This window comes from Hippoglossus stenolepis, chromosome 3 (genome assembly GCF_022539355.2).
Source record: "Hippoglossus stenolepis isolate QCI-W04-F060 chromosome 3, HSTE1.2, whole genome shotgun sequence".
Lineage (NCBI taxonomy): Eukaryota > Metazoa > Chordata > Actinopteri > Pleuronectiformes > Pleuronectidae > Hippoglossus > Hippoglossus stenolepis.
In genome coordinates this window covers 8,826,928-8,854,839 of record NC_061485.1, presented here as the reverse complement: position 1 = coordinate 8,854,839, position 27,912 = coordinate 8,826,928, and the positions used below count along the sequence as shown (strand labels likewise).

The 27,912-nt window shown below is 42.9% G+C and overlaps 1 protein-coding gene across 3 annotated transcripts in view; it reads left to right on the top strand.

Annotated features, from left to right (window-relative positions):
* asic1b (acid-sensing (proton-gated) ion channel 1b) overlaps nucleotides 1-27,912 on the top strand; it is a 148,206-nt gene that overhangs the window by 92,765 nt on the left and 27,529 nt on the right. Inside the window, exon 1 of one of the 3 annotated variants that reach the window (XM_035153310.2) lies at nucleotides 6,378-7,430. The exons of 1 other annotated variant lie outside the window; for it this stretch is intronic. In XM_035153310.2, the coding sequence (XP_035009201.1) occupies nucleotides 6,765-7,430 (666 nt within the window). In that variant the 5' untranslated portion in view covers nucleotides 6,378-6,764. Of the gene's footprint in view, nucleotides 1-6,377; nucleotides 7,431-26,839; nucleotides 27,847-27,912 lie in introns of those variants that run through there. One more of the 3 variants, XM_047339354.1, reaches the window with a different exon arrangement.

The following is a 27,912-nucleotide window of genomic DNA, read 5'->3' as shown; positions in this document are numbered from 1 at the left end:
ATTACAATAAACATGCAATATGGCTGGTAAAACCTGCAAAAATAATCCTTATTGTCTACTTAAGGGGTTTAGACTGAATACATGCCTCCATACAGAAGGAGTTAGCTGCGCATTTATATGTATGAAATAATGCAGATGGAGGTCCTGAAAGCAGACTCGGTAATCACTGATATTAGTGGCGAGATCCCCAAGCTGTGTGACTCTGGGCCTGCCCTGATAAATTGGCTTTATGAAAATGCCACCGAGTGACATATTTAAACCATTCAGCTTGATAGCTGTGTCCCTCTCGGCTCTTGTATTAAAAGACAGCCTGCATGCCCAGCTAGTATTCCTCTTAGGGGAGAGAGAGAGAGAGAGAGAGCAGGGGTGGTTAGGTAGAAGCAGGAGGGAGAGAAAGAGAGAGAGAGTGATAAAGTCACAGTGGATCAAACAGACTGAAGGAGAAAAGGCTGATTTGGAATGTGTGCAGAGGACGACAGGAGACAGAGAGGACCTCACCATGGAGGTAATAGGTTGGACTAAATGATAATTACATTCAGAGGGGAGCCAGTGCCGCCTTGTTATACAGCAGGACAGACAGCCAATCAAAGAGCGGCTGTCGTGGCCCCGTGACCCGACTGCTCACATTCAACACGTCGGTCACAGCCAGAGAAAAAAAGGACAGGTTTCTGACTCTGACCGAACACACTGGTGTTTCCATGGAGTCCATTGATTTCAAAAGTAGACGCATGATATCTCCATTGATTTCAGTTGATGTTCATGCTTGCTATAACGCCAGCCGCCGCCTCCTGTAGCTCGCTCTCATACGAGCAAATATTTGCCAGCGTCTTCGACTTCAGTCTGCATCACAATGAAGTCCCTCTTAAAACTGTTCACCGTCCACTGAGCAGCCCCCGTCTGTTTTCCTGTCATCTGCAGCCACGTCGCTGCAGTGTGCAGGAGAAAGAAAGAGGTCCTTTCTTTGAAGGCTTGAGATGGTAGAGTCAGCGGGTGTCCACACCAAGATCTGCTTTGCACTGTTAAACAGGCAGTGACACAAACCAGCTGCTTCAGGGAGCGGTTTTCTACCTTGAAGGCTGTTGGCTTTTACAAATGAACCAGCCAGATTGTGTTTGACATTGAATTTACTGCTGACCATGATCAGTCTGTGAGTAATTCTGAGCAGGGGCACCTCATTTTTGTTTGGTCCTCGAGATTATTTTCCGGCATTTTGGTCTTTGATGGAGTGGAGTGGAGCGGAACAACAGTTCTGGGCAAGGTCTGTTTTATGATGTGCAACTTAAGTTAGCTGAGTTGACAAAGCCCTGAGTGAATCATAATAAATGGACAAAAGGACAAAAATCAACCTCCTCCATGTTACTTTGTTGAATGAATGGTGCTGTGCTGAAGTGCTGTGTATAGATGCCCTGTTTGTACATGTGATTGGGTGAAGGCGACTTGTACTGTAAAGTGCTTTGAGTGGTCGAAAGAAAAAACGATATAAAGTTCTTCAGTAATAACATATATAATTATAGAATACTTATTTGGATGCGGATTACCAAGGCAACGGCTCAAAGCTTTGAGGCACCCGGGTCAGCCTCACAGTATATTGCGTAATTTTTTACTGATATCACACTTACCTTAGCCTGGATACATGCTGGTGAGGATGGTTCCCAGCCAGACATGACGATGTCCTGATGCACAACCAGATCATATAGTAGACAGATTCCTCTGATGATAGCTTACCGGTTCACCCGCTCGACTGTGAACCTATCAGCGAATCTGCTACAGTGAGTGTCATTTTATCATTGTCCCCGAGTCTGCTATCAGTCAAGGTCAGGTTTAAAGGAAGTGCTCTGCTGCCACTGTGTTTTCCTCATATTTCTTTCGAGTACAGCTGCAGTATATACTTTAAACCTCTCGCTTTGTGCTTTGGTGTTTTTTTTTACCTTTTGTTTTGTTTTTGATAGCTGCATCTACCTATATTCACAATCTGGGGAAAACTTAGTTTTAAAAGACAGCAGAGCAGACATAAACAAACCTTGCATATCTGGGTTTTAGTCTTACAGTGCACCACGGATTAATGATTAATTTGGGAAAGGGGGAATGGGAAAATAAGGTGTAGAAATTCACTGCTTTCCTCTTCCTGATATCAAGAGATGTGAAACGCTGTTAAGCAAGGAAGCTTTTCCTATAGACAGGTAAGCTGCAGCTTTTTAGTCAACATGAGGAACCAAAATATATAACAAGGCTCAAATATCTATCATGAACAATTGTTTGTTTGGGCTCAATCCAATGATCGCTTCTTTATATAGATATAGATATAGATATATATAACCAGAGGTTTGACTACCAGCGTCAAGAGCCTCCTGACACGCTTGAAAAACCTCTGTTCCAAAAACATGATTCAACTTGTCATCTTTTACCAGCCACACATGTCTAACTCTGTGTATTTTAAATATAGAACTGGTTTCCTGAAGGGCAGAGATCTTGGAGAATGTGCTGGAGATGATTATTCTCAATGAGGAAGATTCAAGTCAGACACGAAAGACGATGATTCCCAGTCGAGGCACTTGAATAGCAGCACCGGGTCAACGTTCATTCTCAGCATGCATCAGAGGGGAAGTTGACACACACAGAGGAATATGCAGAGTTTATATTGATTTCTGAATGTGAGCTTTGCTTCATGTGAGAGGGAGCTCACAAGGCACTATATAGATGTGTTAGCCAACCTAGTATATACCATCTGGAGTCATTAACATCATCTTTCATGCAGGGTAAATATCAGTTAAGGATACTGTGCAGGAAACCCAAGACAGGAAAGAGTTGATGGTAGCTGAAAAGAAAATCTACGAAAATCTACGAATTATCATCTGAATCGTGGGCTCAGTCACCTTTGCTCTACTTTAAATGAGAAATGTGCTGTTGGGCCACAACAGCTCACTTAAAACATAGGCCATTGTTTATCTCCATATTGTTTCCTCCTATCAGGGGAGCTTCAGCGTATGAAGCTGTGTGTATCAGATATCCCCATGTTGAAAGATTAAGACGGAATATTGTGTTTTGGAGAACGGCATCATTGCCTTTGGCCCATTCCTCATTCTACCACAGCATCTTCTGGGAATGGACTGAGCTCGTTTTCTTGTTTATTCGCTCATTGTATTTCATGTGCAGGCCGAATTCACTGAATCCTGCAATAAGGATATGAATGCTAGGCTATTGATTGAAAACTGCCTTTGAGGGAGAAATGTCGTTGGCTCTGTGCGTCAAGTCTTTTCCTTTTGTAATATCTTTATTTTGTCATCTTGATTCTCCTTCTCGCCTCAATTCAAATTCTGATTGAAAGAAGATTTATGAGGTTCACAGATATTATCTGAAAAGCATCACGTGTCCATTCAGTGTGTGTGTGTGTGTGTGTGTGTGTGTGTGTGTGTGTGTGTGTGTGTGTGTGTGTGTGTGTGTGTGTGTGTGTGTGTGTGTGTGTGTGTGTGTGTGTGTGTGTGTGTGTGTGTGTGTGTGTGTGTGTGATAGAAGCACAGGACAGATATGTCACATAAATTATCTTGAAGCATCAGCATCCATTCTGTGCGTGTGAGTCTGTCTCTCTGTCCGTGTGTGTGTGCGTGCGTGCGTGCGTGTGCGCGCCCATGTGCATGTGTGACTATATGCATGTTCTGAGTAATGGGCTTTGTGCATCCTCTGTTGCTGACGGCCAGGATGTATCCATGGCAACGCCAGGTCGATCCTAGCTGAAAGCGGAGCTGGTGAGGAGGACTTGAAAGAGAGCGTTAAACCTCCCCTCTCATCTGGCCTGCGCTCTTCTCACTCTGACCATGGCAAGATGCGCGGCCCTGTTGGAATCCCGGCCCGAGGGGTTACATACTTTAGCTGTGACCGAGGACACTCGCATCACAACACTGCCACCTTTTGACCTAATGTGAAAATGAACCCTCTAAACGTTCTCATAATTTTGTTGTTGTTGTTTTTGTATTGTTTTCTGTGTTGTAAGTTGGCTCAGGGGTCGTGTGTTGAAACAAATGATTTCCCCCGAAGGCTGAAAGTACCAGTACATTACTTCTCTGATTTATATGCTTTTTTTTAGAGGGTTGACAGAGTTGACAGGAAATGAGGGGATAAGGAGATGAAGATGGTCTCCAGCTGGATGTGAATCAGGGCGGGTTAATGGTCCAACACGAAAGTGGTGTTGCTGTTTAATTCCTGTCAAGATGAAATGTGTTTTTAGGGACAATTTGCTGTTGATTTAAAAGCCCAAAGCTGTATTTTGTCAGTGGATGAATCCAATGGCTGTTTCAATGAAATCTGTAGCTTTGTTAACCTTTTTTATGTAGTTGAAAACTTTCATCAAGTTTAATTTGGTGTTTGACACAGGAAGCTCCTTTTGATATGAACTTCAAACATCATGATTAAAAAAGAGACATGATCTTGCTCAGAATACGTGACAATATTAACAAAAAATACATAGTGAGACATACAAAACACAAGCAGAAAGTGCTGTTGTCATCACATTTTACCTTCACACTGATGCCTGTCAGCTCCTCAGATGCCTTGTCATAACAGTTTCAGCCCCAAAGAGAGGAGAATTAAATGTGCTGCTGCTGCCCCCTGGTGGACATCAACATGCACACTGAGGCAGAGCATGATGTGAGAGCAATGAGTAATGACAGGCCGGGGTGAATAAACATAGTTAAATGGGGTAGAATTGAGCAAGACAGTCATGTTTGGTTCTGGATTTATTTCTTTGAGAGGAACATAGAAGTCAAAACAAAGCAGAGATTTATTGCCACCCTGTACGCATCAATAAATCTGCCCTGACAACGTAATTAAGATATTTTGGCAGAACGGACGTGAACCTCAATCATCAGATTTCATTCAGGGGGTCAGTGAACGCCTTCGCACAGTATAATTTCCCCTGCAGCAGTTTCACAAGCAGCCATCTTGTGCCACATCTGGGATGTTAGCGTGTGTGAATATTCATGCGGTGGCACCTCTCAGAAGGTCCAGACGCTGCAGCTGAGGGAGCGCTGTGACCTTCTTGTTAGGTCAGGCTGAATGCCAGAGGCTATCTAGTAATCACTACAGCCGTACATATTCAAAAACCAGCGGCTACCACCAGGCGCTGTTTAGCAGGCTCCACGACTCAGCCAGATCAAGGTCGAGGCCTCTGTGCTTTTGTTTGCTCTCTTCAAGCTTCAAAACTGTAGCTAAACACATATTGACCAAGTCTGCTGCCATTCTCACCCTCTCAGTTCATGTCGGTTTCCGCCTGATGAAAACACGCCGGCGGGTTGTTATGATTTTAAAAGCTCAACACGATGGATCGGTTTGTGTAATGTGCTTTCCATTGGTTTTACAGGTTTAATGTGGCTGCTCCTCTGAGGTATCTGTGGTATCATTAGCTGTAGGTTTTTATTGTAAAGAATGCTTTCATGCCCCCCCCCCCCCAAACTGCGTCTAAGGTTTCCTTCTCTGGCACCATCGTCTTTCTGAAAATAATCTCAGCAGTCTAATGGAGGTGGATCAATGCGGATGGATCGGTCTCTTACATTTCCTTTTCATATCACAACCAACACCACCTCTGGGAATCTGCATTTATCTCCCTAGTCAATAACGAGAGGATCAATTTAAGATGATGTTTTTGTCTCTCTCTCTCTCTCTCTCTCTCTCTCTCTCTCTCTCTCTCTCTCTCTCTCTCTCTCTCTCTCTCTGTCCTACTTGTTCATATGTATTTTCAGTAAAGCAGAGGGTTTGTAATTCGAAAGTGATCTGTTGTTAATTAGAGGAATTAGATTAGATTCCTTGATTTTCCTCCCTGGTCTGTTCCCCTCACTTTACTTATTACAAGACAAGAAATCACTGGCTCGCTTTGATTTCCCTAAAATCACACATCGTCAGATCAGATCTTGTAAAGCATATAAAGTGTTCTGACATATTCCAGGGGCAGAATCGTTTTCGGTTGCTCGTCTGAGGTGATTTCAGTAACGGCTAAGTATTATTTGCATTCAATTACACAACTGTGCTGAGTTCATTTTCTTTCTGAAGTGAGGTCACGCCGCACAGTCAAATCAGCAGAAATAAACAGCCTATGCAAGAGCTTTTGCTACTGTACACCGGCTGCTTTTCTCTTTCATTTTCTCTCCTCCACCATGTGAAACCTTGTGTTTTTTTTCCTGTAAATGGTGAAACTGCCCCGGCACGGTGACCTGTGGCTGGGCCCTGCGGGAGTATTCTGTTTCCTATACTCCCCATGGCCTCACCTTCTTTGCTCTCCTCCTCTTTCACCCCCCTCCTACTCCTTCTCTTCTTCTTCCTCATCTTCTTCTTCTACTCCCCTCGTCTTCTCTCTTTGTGAATTTGCACTAAGGGATGGATCTGCCCCAGAGACACAAGGACAAACCCCAGGCAAGGCAACTCAGTTCAACTCAGAGTAGATGTGAGTGTCGGTGAGCGGTGTGTGTGTGGTTTGAGCTTCATCTTGTGTTCTTTACTTCACATGATGTTTTGACGTCAGCTAGGACAGTGTGTTTGATCCGGTCTGTATTTTGATTGACACACTTCGAGTCAGCCTACTTTGAAGCAGAATTCCTACTTTCCTGACATTTCCAGTGGTGTTTGGTTGGTGACTTCCAGGATTATTTCAACTGATGGTCTTGCGTCACCACTTCTGTTCTTGAATAACTTAATTCCTTTGAAGACGTTGGACTCTTTAAGGACCAGACTTATTGCTTTAATATTTCTATGCATTATAATTTATTCATCCTGCCACCATGCCGGTCCGAATCATGTGCACCATCTCCTTTGCTGCGGACGACGAGCCCAGCAGAGGATATGGCAAAGACCCATTTGATGACCACTACAAGCGCGTGAAGAAGGGTTACGGTGACAGGGACACGCAGGACTACTTGGATAGTCAGGTGGGTGATTACAATGAAGAAGAGGACGAAGTCGGGGAGGTGGATGACCTGGCCACTTTCTGCAGCGGTTGCTCGCTCCACGGCGCCAACCATGTGTTCGTGGAAGACAAGAAGTTTGGGATTCGTCAGGGTTTGTGGGCGACGGTCTTCACCGTGGCGCTGTCTGCGTTCTTGTTCCAGGTGGCCGACAGGATCATATACTACCTCTCATACGATCACATCACCATGCTGGATGAACAATTTGCCAAGAACATGACCTTTCCGGCGGTCACCCTATGTAACTACAACTTTGTGCGAAAGTCTCAGATGAGCTTCAGTGACTTGATTTTCATGGGACCTCTGCTGGGCTTCGAGGAAGGTATGGCCCCCGGGTTTCCACTTGCCGTGGAGCCCGATCGTCTGCCGGGCTCTCGCTTCAGCATGGATGAATTCTACACCCGCACTCGTCACCGCATAGAGGACATTCTGCTGGAGTGTAACTTCAGAGGTTTAGAGTGTGGTCCTGAGAACTTCAAAGAGGTAAGAAATGCGTACCAGATAGTTTGAAATATTTACTATTTCTGGGAACCTACATAGTTTTAGTTGGACACTTAATTTACAGCAGGTGTCTTAAATGTGTCTGGTAGAATTGATGGTTTTGTTCCGTCAGTTATATTTCTTTTTGGGATCTAAAATTGGAATGTGGCCCAAAAAATGAAGACAGGGCGGCTGCTTGATTTCAACAAGGGCGATCACCTGCGGGATTTCATTGTAATAAAATGACAACATCCTGGAAAATCTACAATCAAGTTGAAACTGTGAAAAGAGAAGGGAATTTTGTAGAAAATCACTGATCCTGAAGAAAGCGTTAATTTGCAGTTATACAGTTACTTACAATCCTGAGTCATTGCTATAAATAAAAGTGAATTTTCCAAGTCAGCGTATCTGCTTTAATGAAACGCCATTGTAAATAACAAAGGAGTAGACATAATAAAATCAGGTTCCATTACTTAATTGGTATACTTGGCATACAGCTGTTTTTATTGAATTAAACAGGCACTGGAGAAGTCGTCGTGTTGCTCAGATCAAATCTAACTGCAGCCTGATGCAAGTCACACATTTCCTGTTATTTGGAAATTTTTGGTTGTGTAACTGCTGCCCCATGCACACCAGAGAGCACTCGGGAGGAACACGGAATTACCAAGTAGTGTTGACAATATCCAGCTATTGGCCTATTGATTTGCTTGACCTTTGCACAGTTACAGATAGGTATGTGCGGACTGCTAATGGATGTACTAGCGTTACATGAGCCGCAATTATATCAGCGTGTAAAAGCAAGTACATGACACATTAATCTAATTTTAGAGCTGATCTCATCAGGATTTTGTGTTGTTGTGTTAATGTACCGTTTATTTGTATCATGATTTTATCATTACTTATTTGACTATCAGTGAAGGAAGTTGTTAAACCAACGGCCAAATAAATATTTTGGTCATCAACAAAAACAATATTCATCATTTGTTGGGAAGAGAGAACAGTTTTGCTTGGACAGCTCACTATAAATCTTACTTTACTTATTTTTATTCAGGTTTCATTATCTTTTCTGAAATATGCCCAGGTCTGACAATCAGTATCATTTATGGAATAGAGTTGGGTGTGTGGACAATGTCCTTGAGGTGAAATAGGACCAGCTGTCGTCCTCTGTTGATATGCTTTTCTAGACAAAGTGCTGTGACTGCAGTGCTCTGTGCCAGTTTGCATGAGAGAGGCACCGAGGCTTTAGTCAACAACAGAAATTACTGCCACTGTGAAGTTTAAAACTGAACTTATACACATATAATAAGCAAACTTTTTGGATTATTATATAAAAGAATATAAATTATTCATTAAAGTTATTTTTAGCAAAATTGCTGAAAATTGTATTGATTTTCTAAATGTGACTTGTTTTCTTATTTTCTTATTAATTTGGGGGTTTTGGAACATTGGTCTTGATAAAACACAGAATTTAAATATGTCAATTTTATTATTATCAATTAGTATTGAATAGAGATCTTTGATTAGATAGATAAGATGTGATTTTAAAAATTAGGAAAATAAATTGCAAGTGAATCAAAAATGAAAATAATCATAGCTACGAGTATGGTTTTACTAACATTTTTGTGTTGCTTATACATATTTTATTATCTTAACTTTGATCTATTGTTGTCTTTTCTGTTATTGAGGCTTTGTTATGCATTAGACATATATATGTGTCTTAAACTGACGTGCTTACATGTCACAGGAAAGATAAAAATACAGAGACGAGCAAAGTGACATGACATAAAACACTGAAGATCTGTCTCAATGGGTGATTTTCATCAGGAAGTTTCAAAGCATCAGCACGGAATGAAAGCAGCTCTGACATTATGAGGTTGGGATCTTTAGAAGTTGAGAGCAGTGGAGGGCTGCATCTTGTCAACCAGCACACACACTCTGAGTTTAGGGTAAACAAGAGTGTGGATGTGAAATGAAGGTCCTGGATGGTGAAAATGTGGAGGTGAAACCTGGAAAAGTAAATGAGACGTGTGAATAAGCTTTATCAGCCACAGCAGATGGTTCCACAAAGGTACGAATAATTAAAGTCAGTCTCTTTATTTGCGTGGTACAGTGCGTGCAAGCAAAAAGAAAATTAATGATTCTGCAGTAAAACTGAATTATTGCCGCAGTGAAGAAGGTGAAGTAGAAAACAACAAAACTAACTTTATGAAGGTTGAAAGTAGTGTCGCCTCACAGAGCTCTTTTTGTCTTTGGAAACTTTACAAATGTACCTTCACTGTGAGGCTATCCTGCATGTTGACGCAAACAGCCAGCATGATTTATCCTCGGCAAAAAAAGAGGGTTAACTTTAGGTTTGACAGCTCACTATAGATCTTACTTTACATATTTTTAGTCAGGTTTCATTATCTTTTCCAGGCAAAAACCTGAAATATGTCCAGGACTGACAATCAGTATCATAAATGAAAAAGAGTTGGGTGTACGGACAATGTCCTTGAGGTGAAATAGGACCAGCTGTCATCCTCTGTTGATATCCCTTTTTAGACAAAGTGCTGTGACTGCAGTGCAGTCTGCCATTTTATTAGCACGTGGGGAGGCAGTGAGCAGACTGTGTTCAGTGACAGATATTGCCGCCTTGGTGCAGTTTAAAACTCATTCTTGCTTTCATAACGTCTTAGTTTGAATTAACTGGGGATGCTTCTTGGATCACATTATCATGAAGCTGTGACAGGCTCTGGATGAAAATGAGTAGAACATCTGTTGTTGCACCAAGTATCATTGATCCAAACTTCCCACGATAAGTAGTTTTTATAAAAAGTACAAAGTTTCGAATATATCATTAAACTGTCTTTTACAGTTTCTTACACCCCCCACATTTAGTAAACATGTTATCAGGTGTGATCAGAAAGATACAAACAGGTTACATTTACTGTATAACTGCATTAGTATCAAATATATTATACCTGTGTAAGGGCGCATTTATGAATGTTTTCAACCTTTTTTCATTTGTTTATTTGGCTGATTGGCTGGTTGGTTGGTTGGTTGGTTGGTTGGTTGGTTGGTTGGTTGGTTGGTTGGTTGGTTGGCTGATTGGTTGGTTGGTTGGTTGGTTGGTTGGTTGGTTGGTTGGTTGGTTGGTTGGTTGGTTGGTTGATTGGTTGGTTGGCTGATTGGCTGGTTGGTTGGTTGGTTGGTTGGTTGGTTGGTTGGTTGGTTGGTTGGTTGGTTGGTTGGTTGGCTGATTGGTTGGTTTGTTGGTTGGCTGATTCTTCTTGGTTCTAAGAAGGATTATGCAAAAACTACTGAACAAATTTACATAAAACTTTAGTGGGAGGATAGGACTTGAGCAAAGAAAGAAGTCAGTTACATTGTTATGACATTTCCACCAATTACCCAGAGAATAACCAATGGATCTTGGTGATTCTTGTTATCTACGTGTGATCCAAATAAAGATCCAGAACTAGGAGATGTACATGTGGTTTCTTAAGGAGACTGTTGGACCTTGGTGGAGGAATAGTATGTGCTCTACTGGATACCACTCTTATATACTCTCTACCCATTCATCCATTCATTATCTATACGGCTTGTCCATTTAGAGTTGCAGGGGAAACTATATCTGAGATAACTGATAACAGAACAAACCGCAATGAAGCCTTTCCAAAACCTCTTCCGCGTCATTTCTGAAAGACTCTAACTATCAACATGAACATTTGATGAAGTTGTGGATTATTAAATTTTGATCTCAAAAAGACGATGAGACTCGTTTCCTTTTTGGTAATTTTTGCTAATGAGTACTTAGGAAATAATCTATTATCTAATAATACCTCTGTTGACAATTTCACTTGAATCCTTCTGTATGACAGGCAGCCTCCCTCTAAAATAATCATGATTATTCCTTCAGCTCATGCACCTTCATGCAGCTCTAATGAGTCAAGGTTTTCTCCCTGTTTGTGTAATTTGTCTCCATAGCAACGTTAAAATGTTCTTAACGTTGTTCAGTACAGGTTTGATAAGCAGCTATTTAAGAAAGCTTTCCCTCTAAGACACTTGGTTGGTGATTTTGTGTGTGTAGATAACTGGTAGCTCAACAGGCACATTGATAATGCAAAAGTATGCTGATATATATATATATATATATATATATATACATACACATGCCACGTACGTGTCAGGATCAAAGATGAAGGATATCTTTGAACATTTAGAAATCCAGTCTTTTTTTTTTCTACCTGTACCAGATGCAATGCAACACACAGAATGTGTATGGCAGTGCCTATATGTAGACCATAGACTATATAAAGACGGGCGACATGACAGCTCCCCAAAAGTGAAGCCAAAGCATCTCGATTGAACCCCTGGTGGCTGCCTGCAGGAGAGGCCATGAACCCTGCCTCCTCCATGTTAGTGGATAGGACATGGACCAAACTAAAAAGTCAAAGAACACATTTTTCTCGAAGATGGTTTCTCTGGTTTACCACATTCACCGGTCGGACCTTAATACCGTGGCTCCACTACTGCGCAGACTCTGGCAACAAATAACGTCAGCACAAGATGGCAGCATCGTCCATCTTTATAAAGTCCATGATACATTCAGATACACACACCCTGATGACTCCTGAAAACTTTGTCTCATCAACATCTATCATTGCAGTTGACTGACTAACTTGACTAATGACTCACTAGAAACTGAGAAACTCAAGACCTCTTGTTAGTGGTTTACCAGCCTTTTTAACTGCAAACAACTGCAACCTAATAGTCTTCAACCAATCACTGGTCATGACAGTATCAGGCTGTTTATTGTCATAAGTGTGCTGGGCCCCATGACAGGCAACACTATTCTCTCTCTAATCTAATGTATTCTTTACCCCCTGCTCTCACCCACGCAAAGAGTAAACTCAGTGGCTTGACCTGTCCCTGTATCTAAATCATATTAGCTTAACCTGAGCTGCTGTGACTTACCCCAACACTGCAAAAATGTACGCTTTGACTAAATGCAGCGTCAACCTTTATATCTGTGTTGTCTTTGCTCAGGTTAAGATACAGAGACATTGCCCAACAGCCATTAATATAATGGACAGCTCTAACCCTGACCAACATTTCACATTAACTGTATTGGTCTCCTTACAAATGTACTAGATACATTAATTTTTGCAGGCAGCAGCTTATGGAACTCAGTGTTAATAGTGGATAATATTACAATAAGTCTAAAGTTGTAAATGTTGTTCAGCAGTTTATAAGTTGATTTTAGTCTAGATGAACTGAAGCCTTTTCCAGTGATCAAAAAATCCCTTAGGGAGGAGTTGAAACCCCAAAATGTAATTAACATTTTATCAGTGATCAATAAAGAATCAATAAATGATTACAGCTTTTAAATCCTGCACTAGAACGTGGTGCCACAATATGACATTTGCAAATCACATACAGGAAAAAAGAGAGACCAGCATTAATGCTAACAGGCTCGCTAAACCCTTATGGCCTTTAGGAAAGGCTTGATTATATCTATACAGCAGCCTAACTTCACCCCATAGCATGCATTATGGATTACCGCTGTCATTTTCCTATGAAGAAAATCAATAGAGTGTATTTATTTTGTGTAATGTGGCAATTTGCAACGCCACAGGTCCCAGTGTGGAGAACCTTGAACTCCTGCTGGAGCCTGTTTATTTTATCTACTAAAGAGCCACTAATGTTCCTGCAGCCTTCACTGCTGGTGTACTCAGGGGGGGGGGAATAAAGTGTGTTGATTGATTGGTTTCTGTCTCTCTCTGTCTCCAGGGTCTTCTGTCCATCGCTCTTCCCTCTCCGTTTCTCTGTCCAACATCTTAGTCTGGTGGTTGAAAGTATGTTAGTCTGTGTGTGTGTGTGTGTGTGTGTGTGTGTGTGTGTGTGTGTGTGTGTGTGTGTGTGTGTGTGTGTGTGTGTGTGTGTGTGTGTGTGTGTGTGTGTGTGTGTGTGTGTGTGTGTGTGTGTGTGTGTGTGTGTGTGTGTGTGTGTGTGTGTGTGAGCATGAGTGTGTGTGTGTCTGTCTGTCTTGCTCAGGGCTGGATCAGTAGTGAAGCTCGGCTAACGCCCTGAAAAGAGGCGGTTCGGGTTGCAGCATTTCTGTCTCGGAGCAGAATGTGAGCCTCCCTCAGAGAAGTGATCGAAACCCTTGCTTCCTGCTCGAGCCACAGCCCATTAGATTCAGCTTCCCTTTCTCCCCAGCTCAGCATTGTCAACAGAACCAGCCAGTGGCTCCGGTTACGCCCTTCTCCTGTCTTGTCAAGAGCATCCATCCGTGCACCCCAGGCTCAGGCTCTAACGGACAGATACCCAGACCCGACAGAGAGGGAATATTTTATTTTCACAGAAAGGACAAATTAAATGCCAGAGCTCGCCTCACCATCTGCTGTGAATGCTTGTTACGGTTCAGCATTTCTTTTAAGCTGCCTTTGGGCAGAGATCGTATCGGGGAAACTGTAATGTAATTATCCTCGAGCATTTGCCATGATAAATTAGATGTCCACAAATTGTCTTTAAAAGAACAGCATGGTAAATCACGATGTAACGGTTAAATAAATTATAACATCACAAAGAATATAGATTAAATGAATATTGCGCCGCTGACACTGAGTGCGTGCTGAACTCAGGCTGCTCTTGCCGCTCGTGGTGCAACAGTTGCTCTACACCTTGTGCAGTTAGGCTAATTAAACTGTCACTTCTTCAAATGGAAATTGATTTTTTGCGTCTCTCTGTAATGTGGAATCATTTTGTGATGTATTTGATCCGTCTTTGTACAAGTGAAGTGCTTTCATGCAGCCTGATGGATGTTCAATTCTCACTGTTTCATTACTTTGTTTAAAATGCAGGTGGCACAACAACACACTTAATAAGTGGATATAAATGCATCTGTGCATAACAAACTGCCTCTTCAGTGCACGTAGTGTATGCAAGTGTCGTTTTAGTTCTTTGCCCCTGACCTCTTAATGAACACAGTGAAATGAGATGAGGGATTTAAAATTTCAGGTTATGGAAATGAGTTTGATTAAGAAAAAGTATGGGCTCAGTCAGAAAGTGGCCCTTAACGCAGTGCCCCTCCCCTCTGAGAGGTGACAGCACAAGACCATCAAATATTTATGGTGACACTGAAATGCAGATCGCTGTCTGTGACTTACCTCATCTGCTTGGCCATTATTCTCAGATCACAGGTTCGGAGGTGCCCTCTTTTAAGCACAGCTATAGCTTATCACTATTACATTTACTGCAAGTCTGTGGGCTGAGGCTCAACTAGATTTTAAATTTTATATTTACAGTAACTTCCATTTGATCTAATATTTCTCTTCTAACTTCTCATTACAAAAAGTCTGATGATCTGTCAGTGAAAACTCTGATATTCATCAAAGCTCTACTTTGATTTCAAGGCTTTTCAACATGTTATTCCACTTTTGCTGACATGCACTTATATCAGAAAGTGGTCACAAGGGGGCAGTGTTTCACAATGTATTTTTGAGCATAAACTGGCTTTCATGGAGCCTCTGGCTCTGATGTGCTGAATGCAGTTTCTTTTATCTTTTTGTTTATAACAAATAAACGTAATCCCATCTTTTATAGAATCATTTGACTCCCACTAAGTAGGACATCAGGATCTCTGAGTTGCAGCGACTGTTAGGCTGTAAAAGAAAATCCATAATAACCTTTCAGCAAGTTTTATTTTAAACGGTCTGAGATGAAACTAGACCTCTGCACCTCCTCGTGGTTCTGTGTTAAGTGGTTGACTAGGTTGTGTTGGTTGATTTACCATGAAATCAGATGATGAGTGGCTGTGTTGAATGTTGCTAATAGTTTACACAACACAAATAGAGGCTTGTGAAGATGTCTGAGGTCTCAGTGGAGTTTCGACCATGGCGTTGAAGGTAATCTTTGAAGATATAAAAAACCCAGATGACTTGACAAACTCCTGGCTCCAGCTACTTCTGGTCAAGCTTGTGTGTTGCGTGTGCATGTGTAGCGTGCGCATCTGGCCACGCTGTGTGGAAGGGGCTTAGAACAGAGGGGGGAGAGTTGCAGGAGAAGAGTTTATTTTTTTATTTTTGCTTATTCCAGATTTTTGCTTACTGCAGCTTTAAAGCGTTGTGCAGAATTGCTGCCAGCAGTTGCATTTTTTAAAAGAACCATTCCCCGAGGGATTAAACTCTATTTGTGTGTTGTGGGGATTAAAAAAAAAGAAGAAATATTACAAATTCCAACACGAGCTGAGGTTTGTTTACTGTGGCCACGGACGGCCTTGACAGAAACTCATCCCCTCGTTCATTCTCCACCTTCTCTTCTCTTTTTATCTGTCTGTTTGACTCGCCTCAGATCCCACCCGTTTTAATTAAACCTCTGTACAGCAGCAGCCTGTTAGAACGAATCCGTTAGGACATAAAGACGGCCTCATTTAAATTGGACGGATATACCTCTCTCCAGCATGAGCCAACACTTCATAACACAAATGATAGTTGATCATTAAAGTGGCATAAATGGAAGGACAGACCTTTCACTTTACTCGTCAACTAAGATTAATGACACAATGATGTGTAAATGAGGGACACTGCAATTTTGCCGGAGCAATTATATATGAATAAGACATATGACAAGTGTCCTGAACAGAGCCAATAGCCACCTACAAGTAGTTCATTAGGCTGATGAGAGGTCTTTAATGGCTTCCTACAGGGTTGTCCTTCATATCAGAGCTGGGAAAAAAAGAGACGTCTGGCTCCAAATGACAGAAAGGATGTCAGAGGAGCCGTAGGGAGAAAAGGTATCTTCAGCTTCAGAGAATGGCTCCGTGTTTCTCTTTTCCACTGTCTTCTTTAGTGTCTCTGTCTCTGTGTGTCCCCACGTTGGGATGTGTGTGTGCTTCGTGTGCAGGTGGATGCCTAAAGGCGATTGGTGTTTATGGACAAAATGGTATTTTCTGCCTCCCCTCTCCAGGGTTTCATAGGTGACTACATCTGTTGTGGTCAACGGGACTCCATTAGGAAGCACATTGAATCAGCAGGACACTTTACCTCACACATTTATCCACGTTGACAGAGAGTTTTAAAACACTGTTTTAAAATGTATTAGTATGGATGTAGCCAGATTAACCCCGGTTAACCTCTGTGGCAAAGTACCTGAAATGTAAATGAGCTCAAAGTTGTTAACACACCTGCACTGAGCTCATGTTAGCGGGAGGTCTATTGATTGATTGGTCTTTGTTTCATCCCAGGAACTGAGAGTCAATCACGGCAGGTCGGCTGCTGGCACCTTTGGGCAAAGCTGGAGAAAGGGCTGAAATGTGTTATTCAGCACCACACACAGTGAAACACAACTGATGTAAATCTTAACACCAAGATTGAGATCGAGTGAAAGAAATATATTCATCAGCAGGGAGGTGTGTCTTTTTTAATTCCAACCTCCACCTCCCTGTTCAGTCAGCCTCGGACCTGGAGTTATTAGGGGGACAAAAGCAAATAAATCATGCCGGCAATTAGCAGCCTACTTTGCACACAAACACACACCTGCAGATATAAGGTACACACACTCATGGGGGCCATCAGCCATCATATTTCTCTCAGTACATGTATCTCCAGAGGAACCGTCACAGTGCAGACTGAAATGAAATCAAAATGAAAGATCCATTTAGGTGCAACCCAACTGGGTTTGGACTGTTTCATCTTTTCTGGCAGTCTGATCTTCCACAGTGTGTGTGTGTGCGCGCTGTGTGAGTTTTCCCACAGACTTGTCAGCCAGTTGGACTTCTATCGACCCTCCTTCGTTAGCCCTGCTTCCCCTGCTTGTCTGACATCCCCCTGACAAGGAGAACAGACACAGAATTTGGACGTACACAAATTGCGGCGACGGAGCTGGAATATAAGCAATGCGTCCAGGCAAGAAATCGATGAGGTGTTTTGTTTCTTTGTTTTTCATCTGTCAGAATATGCTGGTTAATAGCATCTGATAAGCCCTGTGATTATAAACTGATCTTAAGCTGGGCAGGGGCTGAAATTAATAGGACGTGGCAGGATATCCGTGGAGGATCACCGCTTGAGAGGTTCTTGATCGTACTTATACAGAATTAAACATCAAAAGCCAACTCGGTGTAATATTTTGAAAGGGTAAGACGTTTATGATTCAACTTGCCTCTCAGGGAGAGGGCAGGTGGTACTCGAGCATGTATTCCTTTAAAAAAAAAAAAAAGGTATATATATTTAAGGATATATATTATCATGAAGAGAGGGAAGTGTGCATGTGTGATGAAGGTATACGTGTCTGTGGTAAGAATCAGTAAAATATGTAGGAACATTTAAAAGGTTAAGGATTTTAATATTATTGTCTTCCTTGCCAAGTTATTTAAGGAATTAAAGTAATAGTGTGACATTTTGGAAAGAATACAAATTTGCTTTTATTTCCAAGAGTGATATAAGGAAGATTGATGCAGTCCAACTTAATATGGACCCCTTTTAGCTTATTACCCATATATCAGTATTTGAGAATATAGTTGAGTAACAAGAAGTATATCAAACCCTTAAAGCTCATAAATTAACGCATGATATGTTGTTTGTTTAATCCAAAGTCAAATTTTTGTGATTTTTATGTAGAGAAGCGATGACTTGTCACACGACAGTTTATTTGTCTGCCCAACACTTCTGTGCATCATCTGCAGCTACAGCGCTGGTTGGCAATGAGTCACTGGTGTCAAACCTGCTACATGCTGTCACCGCACCCACTCCTGGTTAAAATATCATGACTCCAGACCCGTGCCTGACACGATTGATCAATCTTTTCCTCTCCGTCGCATTTTGAAAGCACATGATTTCCAAAATGTTGAACTATTAATACATTTCTTAAAACCCCACCGCTATGTGTGCACTTTTTGACAACCCTGCAGTTCTGAGCTCCAGCGCAGCAAACACACACCTCCACAAATAATAAAACAAATGGAAGGATTTGGTTTTACAAGAATGATTCATTTGTAAATGTCAGGCAGAAAGGGACCATTTATTTCACAAAGGCCCATTCATTCATTTCTCTCTGAGCGGCAAATAGGAGGCATCGGGCCTGCGGGGAATGGGTGACTGTTTGCTATAGCCAGGAGCCGCACTCTGAAAGTCATTCATCACAACCATTTCCCCTTTCCCAAACTCTCTCCAGCCCAGCTGTCATGATGCTGCCGAGATGAATTAGTTGTGTCATCCTGTGTTTCCCTGTGCGGGTAGAAGGATACTCTGACTGCCCCTGGGGCTGTAAATATAAACCTGCTCCATCCATCCACAATAGTTATACAGTAAGACTCCTGAATCCATTTTCAGATAAGTGCATTGATGTACCACAGGTGGCCATTCATGGGGGTGCTGCCACAGTCGATCCTTTCACAACCTGAAAAAGGGAGATTTTGGAAACCATCCGAGCTTGGTATCCTGCGCATTGTTCGCACACACCAGCTATTCACAGTGTTTAACCATCTGGTCTGAGGCTGACTTGTGCACACCGTCACTATATTCGTTTTTTAAGTGTTTTCAATGCAGTAAAACGCTTCCCAAGGCGGCGCTTTACATGCTACTTTACAGCTCACAGACTTCACACAGTGCCTAAAAAGGCTGCTTAAATGTACAATCACTGCTAAATGGGACAACGTGGGCTTTTAAAGGCCCAAAGGAGTTTAAATGTTTTTATTTGGTGGTTTTAAATCGGACCATATTGATGCCGGAAATGTTTTGGTTGCCAGTTTGTTTCCCTCTTGTCTACATGGAGAAGCCTCTGAAAAAAGCTGCATTTATCTCTCTTGACACTTGAATACGTGTCGTGAAAGAAACAAGCAATGAGATTTTGTGGAACAGAGATGGTTTTAAAATAAGAATTTGTACAGGATTACTAAACATAATTGATGTTCATGGTATTGAACTATTTATGGAGTATTCCAAAAAAAGACAATTGCACTACCATCAAATCAGGAGCCTGACAAGAAATTAATTAGCAAAAAAAATCAGATTTCAGCTGGGGCCAGTGCCCCCCTCGCCCTGCCCCTAGATGCACCCCTGCATATGTGTGAAATTGGTGGATTAGCCCTTTATCTAGTAGTTTCACTAGTTTCACAATAGTTTCCAGTATGACGCTGCCAATCACACAAAAAGCAGAGATAACTTTCCAACAGACATTACTCATTCACAGCATGAACCCTATAATTAACTATGTTGTGTTCAGGTTGGCACTGCGGTGCAGTCGTTAGCACTGTCGCCTCACAACTGTGGGGATGTTCTCCCTGTGTCTGTCTGGGTTTTCTCTTCAAAGACATGCAGCTTAGCTTCTTTGGAGTCTCTAAATTGTCTGTAGGTGTAAATGTGAGCGTGAATGGTTGTTTGTCTCTACCAGACCTGACAGGGACTGGCGACCAGGGTGTACCCTGCGTCTCCATCACTGGCAGCTGGGATTGGCTCCAGCTCCCACACAACCCTGAAAGGAAAAGCAGTATAGATAATAGATGGATGGATGATGTGTACGTAGCAGCATTTAAGCAGGTTCTACTCGTTCACGACACTTATTATGCTGCGTTAAATCAAATTATATTACTTTAAAAACCAAGCACAGAGCAGAGTGTTTCTGATGACGTTCTTCAACATTTAGCTTTGTTTCAGTGTCAGCCTGAAGCTCTGGGTTCACAGGCTTGCAGAGCAGCTCTTGAGCTACTACCACTGACTCTCATCTCACACTGTTCTTACAGTAGAGTAGCACTTACTTGACAAGTTATTTAATTCATTCTTATAGCCCCAGAGATTGAGAGGCTGCAGGAAAAGTGGCTTTTGTGACATTTGTCCCTTTATAGCAGATCATGTACACAATTATCCTCAAAATTGTCTCTGTAAATCACCACCTGCTCCTCTGTCAGCCCCCGCAGCTACAGGACCATGACTGCCACTGCTGCTCTCCATGCCTCCTCCCCATTTCTCTTCCTTTGCTCCATCCTTCCCCACCTCCCTCCCTCCCTCCCTCCCTCTCTTGCGTTCTCTTTGCCTGCTCTCATCCCCCAGCGGGAGACAGAGAAGAGACTGCAGTAACCAGAAGAGCCAGAGAGAATATGGAGATCACAGAGAGAGGGGGAAAGAGAGAAGCACAGTAAAGAACAATGGTGTGTGCGAGGAAGGTTGACATATAATGTAAAGACACACAGCAGAGAACGGCAGAAGGAGGGAAAGTGCTTTGTGTTCATACCCTGACAAACACACTGGGGGTTTGTACTGTAAGTACTGAGGGTAAACAGTGAGTGTAGAGAAGTAATGATAGCGCTAGAGTTTGTACAGCCAAGTAGATTTAAGACATAGTGGGGAGGAGAGAGGTCGGGAGGGGAGCTGGGCAGCGTTGTTTGCCTGGTGGCATGTATTTTGACTCTACTCATGTCAAGGTCCAGGGTGGCCAGCACCACCCCAGTGTGGACCCAGAATGACAGTTTGATTAACTGCCGAGCACCTCGACACCCCGAGCTCTCGCAAACATGCCTTCCAGCATCCGAGCAGGCAGCCAGACAAACAGAGCAACGTGGACCTCAGAGGCTCATTTTCTCCTCAGCCTCCACATTTCAGAGAGGATATTAATGTTGCTTCTTTCCCTCCCTATTCAAATTAAGAATTAATACATTTTCATTGATTTGTGATCGCAATAATTGCAATCCACAGGCTCAATGTAGTTTATATATCAATTATTTTTTTTAATTAAGATTAGATAGATCGATGGATAACAGCACATTTGAATGTACCACATTTGCATTTTAAAGAGCTGTATTACATCATGCTGTGATCACAACTGCAGATTGTTTCCCTCTGTGCACCATCATTTATTACAATCTATCTGCAGTAACCACCTTACTGTTGTATATACTGTATGATAGTATACACATTGTAGTACAGTTCACAAAATGCACATATTTCTTCTTTTTACATTCATTTTTTATATTTTTATTGTAATGTTTCCTTTTTATAAATTTCTATTTTTGTTTTGCAACTGTAATGAAACCCAATTTCCCCTCAGGGATCAATAAAGTATTTCTAATTCTGATTCCCAGTTCCCCAGACTCCCAATCAGAGGATTGTGGGGTAAGTGAGAGCCCACAGACACTTAGCCCACAGACACTTTCTCTTCCAAATATCTACAGATTCATCAACATGCAGATTTATCAAAATAAACTTAAAGCCCCTATATAAGTCTGCAGTGCCTGTACTGTAAACACACAGCAATGTATTATAGGCTGTATTATTCTCAGCACATCTATTCAAGTATAGGCATTTCTGCATGAAGACCTTGGGGAAAGTGTAAAACAGAGAAAGAAAGAAATTCTAAGGAAATAAATATATAAAGCAAACAAAAAACGCTAGTAATAAAAGAGACAAAGATGTCTTTCATTGTTTTATATAAATATATTAAAGATGGGAAAAAAATTTCAAATATCTGCCCCCGGTTTGAATACTAATTGTGGTGGTTTTAAGGAAAACTACTGCATGTAATTCTGCCCCGAGCATGGCACACACTGCCTGCAAAAAGGTAGCCTGGCTAGCTCGCTAAAATGACAAGATATGATATGACGTAAAGTGGCAGCTATTCAATTTCTGTGCTTGTCGCTGCCATTTTCATTTATCCTTTAACCTTTAAATGCTTCGTTCGTCACACCTGATTGAAATTGAGGTCCTTTTCTCATTTGGAGGAACTGTCAAAGCTGAAAAAACAGCCATCTAGTGATTACTCCCATTCACATTAGCTCCCAGCGATCAAGCAACTAATACACTGTAGTGTTTAATAGCCTGCGATGGAAATTCATGACTTCAGTTTCCAACAGATACTGACATTTGTGAACTGAGAATGTTTTCCGTAATTGCGTCCCTTTTTGTTTGACTGTGGCGCGGCTGACAGGTCTGACTTCAAAAACGTGTCCATAAATTTACACCGCACGCCGTCAGGGTGTTAACCAAAGTCCCCATCAACGCACCATTCAGCGGTTCTCAGATTTGTCTCAATAACGTCATTGAAATTACTTGGCAAGAGACAGATTCACACTCACAAAATGGTGATTGAACTGTCTGTGATTATTAGAATGTCGCACTGTAATTCCATTTAAAGTAACAGTCCTAGGCTGCCTGAACTTGTGCTTTGGAGAGAAAGGTGATGTACTTTTATACATTCAAAAGTTCTGCTGTGGGAATATAAACTTTGGAAAGTCAGTGGGTTTTTTAAGCCAATGTCTACATTGAGAAAGAAGAAAACTGCTTTTTTATGGGATTTATGTTTTAATTTCCCTGTAATACCTCGACTAAGGAGGTTGTGTTTTCACCCTATTTGTTTGTTGGTTGTTTTTTTTGTTAGCAGGATTATGTAAAAACAACTGAATGGATTTGCACGAAACCTGGTGGGAGGATGGGTCAAGGGCCAATAAACAACTCATTAAATCACGGGAAAGGAGCAGAAATTTTTTAGGACTTTCTTTAACATAACGGGATCGCGAGACGATAGCTGTGTCCCAATTGAGGGACCACCTCCTTCAGAGGATGAAGACCGCCTCCTTAAGGGGCCGTGTAGACCGCGAAGGAGACAGACTGCTCTACAAAGGATTTCTGTGATCGCCGTGACTAGCTTGTCCCACTCGTACTGCTTTTGATTAGCAATAGAGCTGTAGTTTGACACGACGAGAAAGTTTTAATGCCCCATGGTTTTTCCTAACATGTGTTTGCTGTTCGAGTGAGTTGAAGCATTATATTTAAGCATCTGAAGTCTCATCGCTTGCTGGCTCTGAAAAGCGGTTTGTCATCAAGGCACAATTAATCCTGGGATCGGTTGAACCGAGAAGGATCCACGGACGCATTTGCCGACCGCATTTGAAGGAGCCTTTGAAATGGGACAATGACACAATCTGTCTTCAGATGCAGCCTCTGAGGGATGTGGCCCCTGAGTGGAGACACCGCTATTTTCACCGATCCAAATAATTCATGGAAATCAGACATATTTGGGGACTTATATCTATGAAGGTGCAATTTTGGTGTGTATCCAAATAAAAAGCAGGATGTAGTGGATTTAAATGTGGTAGTTTAGTGTTGTTTCCTTGGCTTAGCTATAAGGCTCGATTGGGTTTAAGGGGAGTGTTGGGCGTTGGCAGAGGTATGTAATCTACTGATCGCCATTCCAGTCCACTGTTGATTCATGATGTATTTTATGATCTAGTCAATCAAACAGGATATTTATTTACGTCTCCGATTCTTAGTTATTAATAGACTAAAGCTTGAACCCATAACAAATACTCCTGTTTGCTTCCATAATGGGAACATTAGTGAAACTCTTAAACTGCAGTTTCACATCAGCGTGCATTTGTTATTCTGTTGTTGTTAAAGTTGCTGTGGGATTGTGTTTCCCTGTCAAGCGGGTGCATCATTATCCCTTCATCCAGACGGATTAGCTCGTCCCACAGAGCCTCTCCTCTCCTCTCCTCTCCTCTCTCTGTCTTGATGAGTTGGCCGGGGAGACGGTGTTGAAACAAATGCTGTTGAATGCCAGAAGTGTCAGGCTCCATCTCAGGTGAATTCTAATGCACCACCCGCAGTATTTTCAGACATAAATTACAAATAATCTATGTTCACACCACAACGTTAACGCTTAGAATTCAGTCATTGTTTTGCGTTGGATTTTCATTCATGTTGGTTTGTCTTGTCCCCTCATTTTCGTACTCGCCTGTTCACAGACGTGTTAGCTCTCTATGCATGACATCCAACTGCACTGAATCAAGCATATACTGGTACAAGCCTTGTATATGCGACGGTGGGATCTCACTCAACCGTCATCATGGGCCCAAGAGCAGCCATTCCCCATGACACCCTCACCTGTTAAAACATGAGTAATCACCCGAGTAAATGACTCGATTGTCCTCAGAAGGGACATAATGGTATGTGCTACAGTATACTGCCGTGGAGGGAATGAGAACGAAAAGTCTAAGTAAGCAGGCGGTGTCCTGTGTGAACCCGTCTGATGTCATCTTCTATTCCTTGTTGTGTTCAAATTTGTGTCATGTACTATCTTTATGTGCTATCAAGTAGACTGCAGTCGGTTAAAATCGAGTCTGCAGCTCAGTATTCCCGTGAATGCAGGATGAAGCGAGCCCTTTGTGTAGCAAGGCAGAAAATCAAAGATGTGAGAATCAGGCTGGTTGATTCATGTGCAGCACGTTTACCTTTAATGCAGAAGGCTGGAGTTTGCGCCCTTTCACTGACCTGCAATTAGAGTTCACCTCACTGCAATGTAGTGGCTTAATTATACCGAACTTCATCATACCATGCACAGACACTGTACAAGGCAAGAGCTGGAAAAGTGTTGGCATCGGACATCCTCGTACAACATTGCAGGTTGTATTTTTCTATCAATTTATTTAATATGATAACATTGTGCAGACCAGGTTAATTGCTGAGATGAGAAAACACTGCATATCACGAAGTCCTCTGACGGGGCAGAGTAATCTGATGGGTTTTTAACCAACCTCCCGGCATGGCTTGTTTAATCTGCCAGGGGCCATGGGGCCAAAACTGACTTTACACGAGCTGGGAAATGTGGAGAGTTTGTCTATGCTGCTCTACTACCTGGTCTTATGGGTATGATTTTAGAAATAAACAACATAACATAAAATTGAAATGATGAAGATTCAGAAACAGGAGCTTCTTAAAGACTGTAAACATACCTTGTCGCTCTCTTTCGTTGTGGTTGTGTTTCGGTTTCTGTTGTGGGGCTTGTGCAGTCTCGTTGTGGCTTCTGCAGGTTGGGGCTTTTGGATTCGTCTTTTGCTTTAATGCACTTAAGAGACTTCTCGGTCACCATTCACCAGAAAGTGGTTAAAAAATATTTACTTCACCACACAAACCAATCAACTAATTGCAGTGGTTACATTGGAATGGACTGAAGTTGCTGCTAAGCCTCAGGTCTGTAGCAGTTGCCCTGTTTGCCTGGTCGGCCAGTAGCCCGGCCCCCTGATAGCCAAACAAAAGAGGAAGGCAAAAGGAAGGCGTTACGGTTTAACGTGCATTACGTGTTGACCCTGGACCTTTATGAGTTGTGCAAGGATGGATAACTACCAACAGTTTGCTCAGTTTTTCCTTCGATTAAATTCAGACTTCTTTGTAGTGATGGCACCTTGTTCCCAGACACACATTAATACACACTGTCCCCAAAATGTAGGACGGAGGGTGAGAGTCAGGCCTGCATGAGAAACAGCTTTTACTGTGAACAAAAAGTGATGATGACCAACCAAGCATGAACCTCCACTTAACCTACACCCCAAGAGAGAAAGATGGTGTTTATAAAACGCTTGGTGCATTCAAGCCTCTGTTGCTCGCCACACACAGGTCTCCCTCCTCGCAGCCAAACTGGGACACTGCAGGGTCGAAACCCCCATTAAATTTGAGTTAGGCTCTTCAGGAATTCAGGAGAGGCTTGAAAGACTCTCCACGTGATTTGCATCAGTTTCCCAGAGACACCTTGACCTTTTTTGTTTTCCCCATAAAGTTTCACATCTTACTGTGAAACGCATCAGAAAGTTGACAGTCAGGATTATCCTGAGAATCCCCATGGATGTGAATCTTTTCTTCTTTTTTTAAACTTTTAATCTTAAACATTTAAAATTCAACTGGTGGAAGAGTAATGAAAGAGACTGCAGTCTCTATACAGTACAACTTTCTATAGGATAATGCAGTGTGTGTGTGTGTGTATAAATTATCTTGAAGCATCAGCATCCATTCTGTGCGTGTGAGTCTGTCTCTTTGTCTGTGTGTGTGTGTGTGTGTGTGTGTGTGTGTGTGTGTGTGTGTGTGTGTGTGTGTGTGTGTGTGTGTGTGTGTGTGTGTGTGTGTGTGTGTGTGTGTGTGTGTGTGTGTGTGTGTGTGTGGGCAAAAATCATTTCTGAGGTCCTGGTTGAGGTTGGTAAAATGTGAATCATGGTAAGGGATAAAGTTTTGGTTAATCTGTCCACAATGAATGGAAATCAATGCAAAGTTCTGTGCAAACATTAGGGATTATGGTTCGTGTGTGTGTGTGTTGGTGCCTCTTTATGGCCTTTTTCAGCATAAACACTGACCTTGCCAGGACCAGTTGACCTCATGGGCACCAAATGGTGTCTCAAACCTTCATTTCTGCTGTCCTGATTAAGGTTAGAGGTGAGATGTGAATTGTGGTTAGGTTCAGGTTAGGGTTAGTCATGAATTGGTCAGGGTTAAGGTTGGGGATAAGGTTTTGGTTACAGGCTGTCCGCAATGAAGTCAATGCAAAGTCCTAAAAGGGATAGTTGCTCCAACCTGTGTGTGTTATTAGGAGCCAGGAGGGATTATGTGTGTGTGAGGAGGAGGAGGAAGGGGAGGCTGAAATTGAAAGTGAGAATGAATTGTGTGGGATGGGGGAGCAGACAGGAGAAACATGTAATTACAATATGACTCTGGGATTTTCACTAAATCCACAGTCTCTGGGGCATTTCCTCCACATCTTTGGCAATTTAGAAGATATAATCCCCTGGACTGAATTTGGTGCACAGTGGCGCACTAAATCATTGAGAAGAACTTCGCTTCCCCGCAGGACGAGCTCGGGGAGCGCTGTGCGACTGACTACTCCCCCATCACCGCCACAAGCTGCTGCTCAGAGCCCGAGAGCACCGAGCAGAGCTGCGTGCGCTCCTCTCGCAGCCACACGCACACGAGCAGCAGCCATCTGAGAGCGCACGGGCGAGTCTCGGCACAGCCACTGTGTGCCACACACGGCGGGACCCAATGTTGGAAGCGCGCACCTGCGTCCCTCCAAAATGTGCCAGTGTGACGCGTCTGGATCGAAACCGAGACCGGGCTCCCTCGCCGAAGCCGGGAAGCTCTTCCTGAAACACACCACCCTGCACGGCTTGAGGCACATCTTCCTCAGCGGCTCCTACCCCCGGAGGGTCGCGTGGCTGCTGGCGTTCCTCGCCGCCCTGGCTCTGCTCTTCACCTGGTCCTCGAACAGAGTGCGCTACCTGCTCTCCTCGCCCGTGTACACCAAGGCGCACATGGTGTACGCCAAGCGCCTCGTCTTCCCCGCGGTCACAATCTGCAACCAGAACCTGCTGCTGCCGCGGCGCATGAAGAAGACGGACATATTCAGCGCGGGGAGGTGGCTGGGGCTCCTGGGGAGGAACTGGCAGGTGTCCCCCGCTGCGAGGGAGGCGCTCACTCCTCTGAGGGGCCACGACGGAGGGAGCGCGGCGCCAGATGAGCCGTCCTGGTCCCCGCTGTCTCGGATTTTGGACTTCAACCACTTTCTCCCCCCGCCCCGGGAGTCCCAGCCGTCCATGCGGCAGCTGCTGGACCGACTGGGACACCAGCTGGAGGAGATGCTGCTGTACTGTCGGTACCAGGGAGAGATGTGCGGGCCGCGTAATTTCAGCACCGTGAGTGTGTCGCCAAAGTTCTGCTGCTTTTGCCTTTTTCATGCGCCCCCACCCCCTCCCAACAGG